The sequence below is a fragment of the Brienomyrus brachyistius genome, chromosome 4 (genome assembly GCF_023856365.1).
Source record: "Brienomyrus brachyistius isolate T26 chromosome 4, BBRACH_0.4, whole genome shotgun sequence".
Classification (NCBI taxonomy): domain Eukaryota; kingdom Metazoa; phylum Chordata; class Actinopteri; order Osteoglossiformes; family Mormyridae; genus Brienomyrus; species Brienomyrus brachyistius.
The window spans coordinates 37,709,317-37,723,479 of NC_064536.1; the positions used below are offsets into that span (position 1 = coordinate 37,709,317).

Here is a 14,163-nt window from a genome sequence, read left to right on the forward strand (position 1 = left end):
TATCTGTACTTTATATTTCTGCTCCCTGCATGGATAACCTTACATTTATCTATGTTAAATTTCATCTGACAGGTGTCAGCCCAGTCGCTAATTAAATCCAGATCCCGTTGTAGCCTCTGTGCTGCTAGTTCAGGATCTGCTACACCACCTTGGTGTCGTCTGCAAATTTAACCAGTTTACTGTATGTACTGGTGTCAATATCATTAATGTAAATTAGGAACAATAGTGGTCCTTAAATTGAACCCTACGGTACCCCACTTTGAACGCAGGCCCACTGTGACGTTGTGCCTCTAATAACTACTGGCTGCTTCCTGTCTGTTAACCAGTTTTCGATCCAAGCTGCAGCAATCTGTAAAGAAATGTTATCCATTTGTTACAGGCTTCATCAATCTGTAATGATAATATATCGGTCTGTAACAGGATTAATCCTATCTGTAAGATTTTATTGATCTGTAACAGGAGTACATCAGTCTTTAACAGGATTAATCAATCTATAATGAGATTTCAGTCTTTAACAGGACTCATCGATACTTCGTTGATATTTAAGGGATTCATCAATCTGTAAGAAGACTATCAATATGTAATGAAACTAACATCTGTAGCAAGATTTATCAGTCTGTAATGAGACATCATCAGTCTTTAATGGGATTATTTAATCTGTAATGAGACTTCATCAATCTGTAACAAGATTTCCAATTTAATGGGATTCCTCAGTCTGTAACGAAACTTGATCAATCTTTGATGGGATTCATCAATCTGCAACAAGACTTCATTAGTCTGTAATGAGACGTTATCAGTGTGTAACAGGATTCATCAATCTGTAAGATTTTATTGATCTGTAATGGAATTACATCCATGTGGACTTTGTATGTATTTTCTCTTTTGATTATTGCAGTTCTCTCTCGGGATTTGCTGTAGAAGAGGGGAAAACTGTGAATTATTCAGCCTGAGTGCGAGCAGTGACTTTGAGCTTAAATAAAATGCTTTAAGACTGGAGCCTCAGAGGCTTTCCTGGTTATCCTTTAATCTGCCCCATCAGTTCGGTGAACTGAAAGGCAGGAATATAAATGACGAGTGTAATTAGAAATGGGGGGGAGGAGAAAGGACTGGCCTGGATCAAGCTGTTCAAGCTTCCTGAGGCCCTCCCAGAGTTACCATCAGACCAAAAACCTTCTTGTAGGTGCACAGCGGAATTTAGGGAATAAACTGCCTTTTACCAACTGCTTGTGAGCAGCTCAAGTTTGTCAGAGACACTTGATTGTTGTTTTGTGGTGGGCAGCGATTGGCATTTCACATATTGCTGCTTCTTTTATATTATGGTATGCTATGAAAAATTGTACACTGAGGGTCATACAGCAGGTCGTGAATGGACCACTACAAATGGAAGTGGGCTTGGCAGGGGTTTGTTCAACTCTTAATTGTAATTTATTATAATTACCATTCAAACAAACATCTCCTCTGGCCAGGAACACCGAGGACCAGCTGCTAGTAGAGTATGGGAATGAGTGTGATTAAGGTGAATCTTCAAACATCACATTGGTATTAACAGCATCCATTTTAATTCCTACACAAGAACAATTTAAAGGGAAAACAGACTTGTCATGGCCATTGATGCAGGCCCACCTCTCAGAACTAAGTCAGCTCTGAGCCCAGCTGATGGAGGCACTTGGGGCAGTTCTGTAGGGACAAGCTGGAAGTGGATCCTTGTCCTTGAGTCCCCCTCATTGCAACTCAAAATGAGTGTCAAAGGTGAAGTTACATCACCAGTCTCTATGGGTAACGGATGAACTTTAAATCTGTCACTTCTGGGAAACTAAACGCTAGACTTACGCAACGCAACTGGATAATTCCTACCAGACCTCTGGCTTTAATTAATCACAACTTAATGCTTAAATAAATAATGAGCTTTAAAAAGAGAGCTGTTTCTCAGATGTCACCCTCAGGACATGGGTTCATATGGGGTGGCGTTCTCCAGTGCCTGGGGGCAGTTAGCTGTTTTTGCTAAGCCTCTACTTGGCTGCTACATCCAGATCTTCAACAGATGTGCTTTGAGTACACCTTCTGTTCATAGACCCAGCATCTGCCCCAGCCTCCTGAATGCTACAGAGGAAAGCATGCAGGGTCACAGTATGTATATATGAGCAGAGGTGTAATAACAGGGCAGGCAGGGCAGGCGACTGCCTGGGGCCCCGAGCTTAGGGGGCCCCAGGTCGGCTGCTTACATAGCAGATTGCGAAGATAAATCTGCTTTGTCTGTGTATTCTGTTTTCTACAAAAGTGAAAATAAAGGACTTTTGTTTATTAAATTCTCTTTGCTGATATTATTCATTTAGACATTATGCTAAAATAATGTTAATAAATTTCCCATCTCGGGGGAGGGTGTGTTGGAGGGCCACATGGAGTTTTTTTGCTGAGGGCCCCAAGAGTTCCTAGAATCGCCTCTGTATAGGAATGCTGTTTATTGTGTCTGCCTCCATTTACTGACGCAAAAATCACTCACACTTCCTCCTGCAGGAGGTGCTGTGGGATGCGGCCTGCCCCCATACCATGCCATACCTCAGGATGCCAGTGATTCCTTACTACTCTGCCCACCCCCCAGGTCTCCGTCCCACCCAACCCCAACCATTCCAGTTTCCCTCATCTGAAAGAACTAAAGTCTCACTGGGCAGCCGCCTCAGACCCTGCAAACCCACATCTCAGTGGACAGGAGGCCTGTTGGAGTGCAAGTTAGATTTGTGCCTTTCATTTTCTTCGTGGATCCACACCCTTCCTGCAAATACTCTCTGGGTCTCCATCTCACTTTTCCTCCGTGTCTCTGGGTGTGGATTTGGATGGAGATGGAGAGCTCTCCTCCAAAATGCTTCATGAGGCCACAATGTCGTAAGGCAGACATGTCTGCAGACATCCCACTTGGGATTAAATATCTGAGTTATGACTTAACTGTTTGTGAAACAGGTTTGTCTGCAAGTGAAACACTAAAATGCAAAAGCCACCTTTGGGCAAAACAGTGGGTTGGGCAAAAAAAAAGCCAAGAATGTCCAAGGTGACCTTAAAAACTTCTGGCCAAAATTCAGCAAAACAAAGGTTAATCTTAAAAGAGGGTTGTGAATCTAGGCAGTCCTGGGGTTAAGCACGTTAAGCACTGTACACAGAGTGTCACTGACTTTAAAACAGGCACTGACCAGGGGTAAATCTCAATACCAAGAACGCAAAGACCATACGTGTGGTCTTGGCAAGTCTGGTCTTGTGAACTTGCCTTCCAAGAACGATCTTGCAAGATCACGAGGACTGAGAATGCGCCAATTGTGGATTGAGACAAATGTGTACTTACTGTTCCACAATGCTATACGCCCAGCTGGTTACCCAGGCCATAATTTTTATTGTAGTATTTATTAAATGACACATGATTCAAATGTCCAGTCTAAATGATTAATTGTTCCTGGTACGATTACTTGTGCTTTTTTCACAAATAAACTTCACACATAAAATATCCGTATTTGTTTTAGCTCTGCACAAACGCTATATGTAGGTGTCAACAATTTCAGTTCAGCAGTCTCACAAACCAAAGAAGTGAAAAGAGTGGGAAAATACTATCTGACAGGAACAATGGAGATGTTACTGCGATTAAGATAACCCTGATTATGGTAATGCAGTTACGGTTCATGCCTTCTTTTCTCATTTGCCAAGGATGCACCCAATGCATCCTTGATATTTGCCGCGGAGCAAGAGCAACTTCCAGGGATTTTTACCATCCTCTGATCTTGTGATTTTAGTATTGGAACTGGTCTTCGGCAATGGAACATGATGTAAAACGGGGACACAAAAACACAAGTATGGTCAAGTATGCATATTGAGATTCAGCCCAGATGCCCTGGAAAATTGTGGGACAACCAAAACATTTGCTGGGTTTTCAACTCTGATAAAATGGCACACTTTTTAATATTACCAAGGACAATACACTGACTTCCAGAGCACTGGTTACAGTTTGCTACTTTCACTTACATTTCGACTTTACGCAGCCATAACTGTTTGTAACAGACAGACCTTGTTATCTTCATTCTGCATGTGTTGGTCTGGGAGCCATACCTTTCCAATGGCAGGAGTTACCCTAGAATGACTTATGGACCAGCTATTCCTCTTTGACAGAATGCTCACGGACCCAATAAATTCTCCTAGGTCATTAGACTGATCTGATACGTGAAGTCGTAAAGTTTTACTGCCAACATTTGAATCGGATGAAGCACAAAGGAACATAATTAGATTGTTAATCTGAGTCAACCGAATGCAGTGACTTCATAGCTAAATGAAATATTTTAAAGGCTGAAGCGCTGAATAGTTTATACCCTGTTTAAAGACTGAAGGGGATTGAAGACTTTGTTAAATCCATAAGGACAGTGTGACAGATCAGCTGGTTTTATTTTCTCAGGTTAGAGTCCCAGCAAATACAGCGTCAAATGGCAGGATTTTTACAGATTTATGCAAACCACAAATGATGTCAGTCCAGAGAGTGGTGGCTTGCACCAATTATATAGCTCGTTTAATCAAACGTATTAAGTAGAATATAATTTTGGATATAGGTCTATATGTACTGCCAGGATCACGATGCCAAGATCTTCTCATAAAGGAAACTTAATGGGAAATGCATATCTTCATCGAAAGGGCATTTTCCCCTTTTAAAGTGAAGAATCATGGATATCAAGTCTCAGCGGGTTCGTGTCCGATATCATTAACCGGCTTTCTATTTTTAGAAACTTTTCCCAGTTCTTAAACTCCCGGTTCCTTTCCCTCTTAGATTTTACGTAACACAACAAAGTCATTATATTAATCGTTAAATGGCTTCTAAATCACATTAGACTTAGATAACATACAGATATTAATTTATCCTTCAAGAAACGTGTAATTAACAATCTACTTTCAACCGACAACTTAGCAGCGACTCCTCGTGGTGGCTTAAGCGCAGTGCAGGATTTTCAGAGAACAAAAACATTGGATAGGCGTGAAAATATATATTTCCCATGAATAATGCCCCCACTGCTCATTAAATAGGCATAGTTTTAGACAGCCTTTGACTGTTATTTATTTTCATGTGGTGATTATACTTTAGTTCGTTCTTTTTTCCCAGAAGCGGCGTACAGTATATTTCCGGTAAATGAATTCGATCCGGTTTGGTCATTTTCTATATCTATATATTTTAAGATACGTATCTGTAAGCTTCGCAACGCTGACACCCTGTACATGCACTGGGTAATACTGGCACCACCTTCATCAGAATGCTGGTGAGGACCAATCAGAGAAGTGACCGGAATCGCAGAATTATTTTTTTTTTAACTGACATTGCGGGTTACAGCATTCGCCGGAGGGCTGTCACAGTCTGCACAGGGAATGTTATTCCAATACAAAACCCCACTGCAGTGTACTCTTCACTTCCACTCTTGAATTCAAATTAATAATGAACACAGCAAGCATAAAACAGCATCTACCCATCCACAGACACCATATAAAACATTTTACAATATCAATATTTGTCTTCCTTTATTATTCGGATTTTTAGTCTTTAATTTGACACACAATAATTATTTAGGATAAACGAGATACTTAAGTGTCGTAAACAAAGGACTTTTATTTTGAAGTCACCTTCAGGACCGTTACGCTGTCACTTATGTCAGATCACTGCTGCGGACCGATTTGCCCGGCGCTGGAATCCTGTAGGTCATTATACTCGCCCGGCTCGCAGGGATCACATACTGAGATGCATCTCTTTTCGGTGATCGCTTTCTTCCTGACGGCCACGACAGCCTATTACATTTACACCCCACTGCCAAGGGCGATTTCCGAGCCGTGGAAAGTTATGCTGCTGGATGCAGGAATACGCTTCGTTGTGAAAATGGTAAGAAATACACTATACACGCATACTGATTTATGCATCCTAAAATGCAATTTCCCGTGCATGTTACTGAGTTTGGGATGTAGGTGTCGAATATTCGTTTACAGTAGCTTTCATAGTCTAGCACGCTTCCAGTTGCCCCCCATCGATTTAGAGTACAATGTAACCATCGATACAAATTTCGCCTGTGTGTCTGTCTCTTAATGGGTTTTGCATAATCCCACAGACAGGCATCATATATGAAAGAGGCTCCTTATGAAACATCATTTCAGTCTTAAACACCATTCTTACAGAAGTAGTTGTACCTAGAATGGTTCGGTATGTTTTTCGTAAAGTGATTTGTTCGGACAGGATATGAAATGTATGTACGTCCCTGAATCACCAGAGATAAAAATGAATCTTGCCCATTGATTTTAACGTCAGAATTAGTTCAATTAGATGAAGCCCCCATCCGAATAAGGCTTTGCTACGGGTCGGGAAACACTTCGTAATTTCTGTGCGGGGGATGTACGTACTGTCAGCCGAGATCTCCATCACCCCCACGGCCACCTCAGGCCTAGTCCTCACCTGCCTGAACTATCAAGCACTCCGTAATCCTGTTTTGGCGTTTCGGGAGCCGCGGACCAAAACCATTCTCTCTAATGTTGTTCAAAGAGCCCTTGTCATTCATTCTGTTCTCTTTCAATGGAAGGGAGTGATTCTACTGGTGAGTAAAGCAGACCAGTGTAACTGGAAACCAGCTGGTAATATGTTGTGCTTAACTGGTAATATACTTTGCTTAACATTGTGAATCGTTTGCATAAATAAATGCCTATCTTGTTCATGTTAATTTTGTCCAAGGGTGTAGTTTTAGGTATGGATGGTAGGATCACTTTTGTACCGATATTATGGGACATGGGGTTTGGGGATAATTTTGTCCCAACCAGTGTTGAACCCAGACATTTTATTTTCCTGAATTCCACCCTGTTTTTTAATCGTGTGTGTGTGTGTGTTGAGGAGGGCAAGCTTTGTGCTAAACTTTGTCACACTTAAAAATGGGAACCAACTTGCAGGCAGGCAGGGGAGGGGGCCTCGCTCTAGACTATGGTGTAGTTGAAAAAGTAGAAGGTGTATTACAAGGGTAATGGTGATATTATGCTTATGCTTGACCTACTGGGCCTAATAAGGGAAAGGGTCGCTGACGCTGCAAAAAGATAAGACAAAAGGGTGGGTGTGGGTGCTAACGAACAGCAAATGTCAAAATAGAGTTGTATGTCACGTCTGCCATGGGAGTGGAAAATAACAACAAGACCAGCAGACGCCCAGACAGGCTATGTAAGCCAGACACAGACAACAGAGTTTGAGCTTCCTTGGGTATGTATTGTTTGTGCATCTGAGTGAGGCTCCCGGATCGCGATCTGTACAAGGAATAAAGAGAGTGGACTTACAACCATCCTCCGCCTCCAGTGTGCATCTCTTTCCTCATCAACGGACTCGGCGGAGTCTAACTCCAACAGTGTGTGCTTGTGTGTATGGGAGAGGGGGGACAGGGGATTATGGGTTTAGTTAGTTGAGTTTCAGGACAAATTTTCCTTCTCTTTGAGTAAGTAAGCATGCAATTTTTAACAGGGGGGGGAGGGGGCTGCCTGTTTGACTTGAGATCGATTGACTGAGTGACAGCAATGCTGACACCCCTCCAGGAACAGCCATCCAACGTCTTCAGCTCTGAACAGGAACTTGGACCCATAAATCACTGTGGAGACCATGTGACTGATCATGTGATCTTCCCCCCAGGGATACCTTGTGGATGACCTCGGCCTCAGTCACCACACCCGGGTTCTGAACTTTGCTGTGGACCACCTGGAAGTTCTGGCCCCACAGTCGAGTGAGGGGGTGTGCGTCAGCGACACTGTCTTCGCCGGGCTCCGGGTCCGCGTGTTCGAGTCCACCCGGGAGCTGGGGGGGCAGCTGAAGAGGGGCTTGCTCTACTTCCATGGAGGGGGATGGGCGATAGGCACTGGCAGTAAGTGAAAATGAGAAACCACCCCAAATATAGGCGATACGGAATCTTCTTTACTAACCTGACCCCCCCCATAAACTGGCAACATATAACCTTCCTTACTAAACCCCCCTTCACACACACACACACACATATACAGAGGCAGTATGGAACCTTACAAATAATAGCAACAATAATGACAATATTTTGCTGTGCTGCTTTCAGTCCCGGGAATGAGATTCTCTTGTCTCAACAGGGATGCGATCCTATGACCAGCTGTGCCGCAGGATGGCCCAGGAGCTGGATGCGGTCGTCGTGTCTGTTGAGTGAGTGCGTCCTCGCAGGAGATGCGCTTTCCCCTGCTTGGGGCCTGTTTGGTGACATCATGCTGACCCATTCCCCTGTGCCCCTTGCAGTTATCGCCTGGCTCCGGATGTGGTCTTCCCAGGTCAGTACCATGATGCCATCCTGGCTGCCTGGTACTTCCTGCAGCCCGAGGTTCTGGCCCAGTACTCAGTGGACCCAGGCCGGGTGGGCGTGACCGGGGACAGCGCCGGGGCTAATCTGGGTGCCGCAGTGGCTCATGAGGTCAGTCACATGTTTCAGCAAAGACCTCAGGATAAGGGCCGACAAAGACGAATAAAGTCTCTCTGGCCTTCATGTGATCCAGACATGCTAATCTTTTGGCAATAGGAATTACCGTATTACACTGAATATAAGATAACCCAAATTATAACATAACCCCTGCTCCCCATTTTTTGGCAACTATTTTTAGAAAGAAAGTTCTTAGATTACCAAATCTTACCTTTATAAATAACACTGATTTTATTTGACAAGAACATATAATAAGTTAACCAGCAACTACAGCTTAAAAAGCAACCACTGGCAATCGATTACAAGGGAATTTAACAGCAAACTTATTTGGGAGGGGTGCAGAATGTTATCGATGCAGCCGACCCACATGCAGAGGGTAAAAAAACGTATTACAGAGAAAGGTTGGGCCATATTAATAACTGACATGACAGCTCTTTTAAAATGAATGTCACTGTCCTTATTAATGGACACTATCGGTTTAATACTAGCAGCGGCACAGTCAGGGAAACACGCTAAACATGCGCATTGCCTGGGCTGCCAGCTCTCACGCATCTGTCATGATGCTCACGGTGTCAGACTCTCACGTTCACGCAAGACATCGTACTGCAAATGTACATTATGAATAGTCAAAACACTCATTACACAATATTGGATTTGGCGCCATCTATTGCCTTGAATGTAAGATGAGACCATGTTTGCATATGTATTTTGAGAAAAAAAAAAAATCGGCCCAACACGACATAAATGAATACAGGCTGTTTTCGATTAACATAAGTAATCTGTTCAACAAATCATTACATAAGTCAAAATTTACCCCCCCCCCCCCCCCCCCCCGCACCATACTACTCAACACATCTTACAGCAAAAAATACATAAGCCAAAAATATACTAGTGATCAAATAAATATATTTTCTCTATTATCGCTGATCCTGGTGACCAGCTAACCTCTGGTCTCCTATACTGGTTATCAGTATCGGTGAAATTAGGCAAAAATATGCATTGGTTACCGGTACAGGTCAAAGTACCCACATCTGTGCAGTGTAGGTTTTATTTATAATTCTGGATTATATCACAGAAGCCTGAATTTACTGAAGTCAGTTTTATGCCACTTGCGCACTGCCTGTAGCTTATTTACAGATATTCTCCATTTCATCTCATCTTTCCAAAAAGGTCGCTATGGACTCTCAGGCACCTATCAAGTTCCGGGTGCAGGCCCTGATCTACCCAGTTCTGCAAGCCCTGGACTTCAACACACCTTCCTACCAGCAGAACCAGGCAGTTCCCATACTGTACCGCCCCCTCATGGCCCGGTACTGGCTGGAATACCTGGGCGGAGACCCGAGTTACATCCAGCCCCTGCTGGCTAATGACCATGCAGCACTGGACATGAGCCAGCTCACCTCGCACCGGGCCAAGCTGAACTGGACTCGGCTGCTGCCAGCTGCAGTCCGTAAGAACTATGAGCCAGTGGTGCCGCCGCGGGGCTCTGTGCGGATGCTGGAGGAGCTACCGGGTCTGACTGACCCACGGGCAGCCCCGTTGCTGGCCGAGCAGGAGGTGCTGGCCCAGGCTCCACCCACTTACATCCTGACATGCGAGCATGATGTTCTGCGGGATGATGGTCTCATGTATGGGCGGCGCCTGGAGGAGGCAGGAGTGGCCGTCAGCTACGATCACCATGGGGATGGTTTCCATGGCTGCCTGTCCTTTGCCTTCTGGCCCGCCTACCTGGAGATTGGAATACGATGCGTACAAAACTATATACACTGGTTGGGTGAAAATCTGTAAACAGCTCTGCCCACCTCACCTGGCTGCACCTTACCCTGCTGAGCCCCACCCACCCAGGACACGTCGCCGTTGGTTTACAGAAAAAACGCTGTGTGGTCTCATGGTGCTGGTTACTTTTAAGAATAACTGTGGACTTTTTGAGATTGTGGGTTTTATAAATGAGAGAATGAGAGAGAGAATGAATGGGGCAAAAACTGTCAACATACATTACCAAGAAAAACGTATTACCTCTGACTTTAAGGACTCACTTTGAGTTTCTACCTATATATATATATATATATATATATCTTTTTTTAAAAAAAAGTCTTCACAGAAAGTACTGAAATGCAATGTCTACTGAGATGCTTCTTCTTTTAAACATGATTAACACAGCCTGAAGAACAAGCGGTACAAGATCAGAGAACAGCGAACTCAGACATTCCTTTTTATGTATCTCTGTTGCTTTGTCATGTGACCAGTGTCATGTGACCAAGGTACGACTATAGTGTTTACAACATATATAGCTATGTAAATGACCCAGGGTTTGATGCAAAGAAATGTGTGCGTGTTCTAGGATTACATATGAACAGTGTTCATATGTAATCTAATTTAATTTCTTCTGGTGTTCCTTGAAGCTGGATAGTGTGTCTTTTGGTCTATGGATTCAGGAATGTATCAGAAGCCGAGTGTGAGACAGGCAGACATGGGAGTACAGGCCGACATGGGAGTACAGGCCGACATGGGAGTACAGGCAGACATGGGAGTACAGGCCGACATGGGAGTACAGGCCGACATGGGAGTACAGGCCGACATGTCCGCAGTGACACAGCATGACAGAGACCTTGCGATGGTGATCACACTGGAGACAGGAGTGTGCCAGGTAACACTGATCCCTGCAAGCAGACATTACCATCACTGAAGCTTCTGGAACACCATCTTTTTTCCTTAACCAAACCATGATGAAAAAAGCTGTGAAACTTGCCACCGGTATGTGTGACTCCAAAGGGCTGCTATAAAGCTGTTTGTTTCAGCGGCTGTCCTTTGGATAACCTAGATGGCACTCCTGGAATTAAAACAACAAAGTGCATTGTGTGGATGTGGTGGCTTCTGTGAGCCGGGTTGGATATGTTCTGATGCGGCAAAAGGAGCCATTCGAGGTTGCGGAGCTATCGCAGCCACCGCCATTTCCTTATTCAGGTTAATAATAATAATAATAATAATAATAATTTAATAGCAAGAATCCCAGGCTGGTGATAGTAATCTTTGGTAATCTTCTGTTCATTATTACCTAATCTTTTATCTGGGATCTTTTGCCACATGAATGTAAACATAATTCAGCTGCACCAGCAAAGGTGAATAAAGATGTAAACTCCGGCGGCCTTAATGAATACAGCCGGAGCGTGCAGCCAGTGACCTCGGATGGCCGGACTCCCTCAGGATGCCTTCAGCGTGGTTAAAAGCCAGGGGCCGCTGTTGTCGTGGTGATCTTACTCTTCATACAGAACCACAGAACGTCAATTCTCTTTTCAATAAAACAAAGAAGCTGTAAAATTCAAGCTAAATTGTTGTGTTTTTTCACCTTAAGACGGGGATCAAAGCATGACTCCCAGCTGGCTTGTTTATTTTGCCACTTGGAATTCGTCCTGAGATCCATGTTTTTTAAAAGAGAAAGCCTGGATATTTCATGTTCCTGAACTACCAGGAACTTCAGCCCAAACCCTTCCTGTTAAACATTTATTGTTTTGCTCTCTGCATGTGGGGACCCGTCCCATGAGGCACCCACACCCACCAACGCATGCGTGCACACCCACTCAAACAATTTATAATTAATCGCGAATCATTAGTAGTCATAAATATAACAAAAACCACAGTAATGTTTGTATAGTTGTAAATATAAAACACTGCATAGGACAGGCGGGTATAAAAATGAATCGAAGGAGGGGTGTTATGTTTGATGTATATGTAGATTTGGTCTTACGAACCAGAGAACGAAAGAGTTTAAAATGAGAGACGTCCGCTGTTCACAAAGAGCCCTTGCACCATTATTCCTGCATGTGGGGGTTCACTATGGATCCAGTGCAACAGAAACACGCCCAATTAGCCTGTGGAATGAAGGGGGACTGGATGAGCTCGTTCATGTAGCGTCCTGAGTGCACTGCTCTCCCGGGGAGCCATTCCTGCAGCAGAAACACAGATCGGAGGCATCAGTACCGCTGGGGACAACACACACACAGAGGGAGGCGTAGCGGTGCGCGAATGCTGGCCTTCTCACATCTCACTGCCACCCCCTCCTGGCGGCGTGCCAAACTGCGGGTGTAACCTGGGCCCTTTGCTCCATGTTTCTATTGTTTCTGGGAAAACGATACTTGTGAAAGTGAAAGTTTGCATACCCCGCCCTCCCCCGAATGTTTTTCCACCCTCACTGCACCTTGGATTGCTAGGAGGAACACACCTCAGATGGGCCAAGGTTGCTGATTCGAGTGCAAAACGAGGAAGTTTCAGGGATCAGGACCGGTCATGTCCCACCTGAATTTATGCATGGAGACGTATATGATTATTGATTGCTGTGTTCCTTAACACACAGTTGTTCTGGGGACTGGCTGCCCCTGCTTTTTAAAAAAATAATAGCCTCCGCAATAAATAAAATATAAAATAAAATGCAACAATAACACGCCCACTTTGACGCCCACAGCTGGATGCTGGACGACCATATGGGGCCTTGAGGCTTGAGCCAAGAGCTCTCTGCAGGACGTGCTTTACCCCCCCTCCCCCCCCATGAGAATGGCACCGCCCCTCCCCCGAGGCCACTGCGCTCGCCGAAAACAGTGTGACCTCATGAGAAAGCGTTAAGTGCATCTGGCTTGTGTTTATTAATCGATTTTTTTTTATTATTATTATAGTGGAATCACACAGATGTTGTTGTTGTTCCAGCCGGTTCCTCAGAAAACTACTGACATTTGGAGGTGATGATTTGTGACAAAGCAACTGGCAGGCAAGCGTGGAACTCCCGGAACCGACACCTCGTTTTCCATCGCTAACGCTACAGGTAACCGACCCCCCGTTGCTTTACGGCTGTTATCAGTTGTCATGCGTGACCCCCGCAGACACTGATTAACACTTTTTTCTAAAGCGAAGGAAACGGACTAACTAGCCGAATTCAGTAAGAAACGGGTCGAAACCACCCGTAGAGAAAAAACCGCAACTAGTGCAAGTTACTCAAAGCGCCTGACAAAGGCACCCGCGCAGAAAAGCGCTGCAAAATCACAAACGGCTCAGCGCAGGTCTCAAGAAAACATGAAACCCGATACTAGATCTGCAGCGACCTGACAAAGGCAAACCCGCCCCCTTGTGTGTGCGGGGGCGTGAGTGTGCACGTTGCGCTTCTGAAAGGCAGGATCCACCTTAACAGAGCACACCCTTTCCCTCTGCCAGCGAAAATAATCCGCGCCAAGTGAACTTTGCTTTTTTGGGAAAGTCCCAGATATTCATCCGACCCGACTGGATAAATGCCCTTTTCCCATCTCACGGCTCCGACCCGTTCGTCCTCTGACTGTACTTGAGACCAGTATTTATATAAACCAGACCTCAAATCAGCCAGATCTGCTGGGTTTGCAGAAAACCCTGCACGACGCACTCCGAGGAAACACCAAGAGTCATTAAAGCAACCCTAGTAGGAGAAAGACGCCGCAATATTCCTCCAGGTTATCACAAGACGTGCATGTCATTCAGACAAACCGATACTCGTTCCTTTTTGAAGTATACGTCACCGTCTAAATGCCACAATTAGTAACTTAAGAAACTTCCTTTTCCCGAACATTTCGTTAGGGGATCCTCAACGCGTAAACTCCCGTACTTCAACCAACAAGGAAGTACTGTAGGTGGTATATATAGCACAGGTAATCACGCTAGACAATAATCCTTCCTGGCCCCATTTCATAAC

General features: G+C 44.5%; 1 protein-coding gene across 1 annotated transcript; it reads left to right on the top strand.

The window, feature by feature from the left end:
- The first annotated feature begins 5,228 nt into the window (after positions 1–5,228).
- On the top strand, positions 5,229–10,473 carry LOC125739848 (neutral cholesterol ester hydrolase 1-like). The gene is made up of 6 exons (XM_049010367.1): positions 5,229–5,276; positions 5,667–5,887; positions 7,658–7,886; positions 8,119–8,188; positions 8,279–8,450; positions 9,627–10,473. Exons 2-6 carry the CDS (start codon positions 5,750–5,752, stop codon positions 10,242–10,244), a joined length of 1,227 nt encoding a protein of 408 aa, XP_048866324.1. The 5' UTR covers positions 5,229–5,276; positions 5,667–5,749; the 3' UTR covers positions 10,245–10,473.
- The last annotated feature ends 3,690 nt before the right edge of the window (positions 10,474–14,163 follow it).

Bases quoted from the DNA above. Each gene is read 5' to 3' on its own strand.
- LOC125739848 (XM_049010367.1), top strand. From the start codon at position 5,750: ATGCATCTCTTTTCGGTGATCGCTTTCTTCCTGACGGCCACGACAGCC. The intron at 7,887-8,118 runs GTAAGTGAAAAT...TTGTCTCAACAG, and splicing joins ATGGGCGATAGGCACTGGCA to GGATGCGATCCTATGACCAG. The intron at 8,189-8,278 runs GTGAGTGCGTCC...TGCCCCTTGCAG, and splicing joins GCGGTCGTCGTGTCTGTTGA to TTATCGCCTGGCTCCGGATG.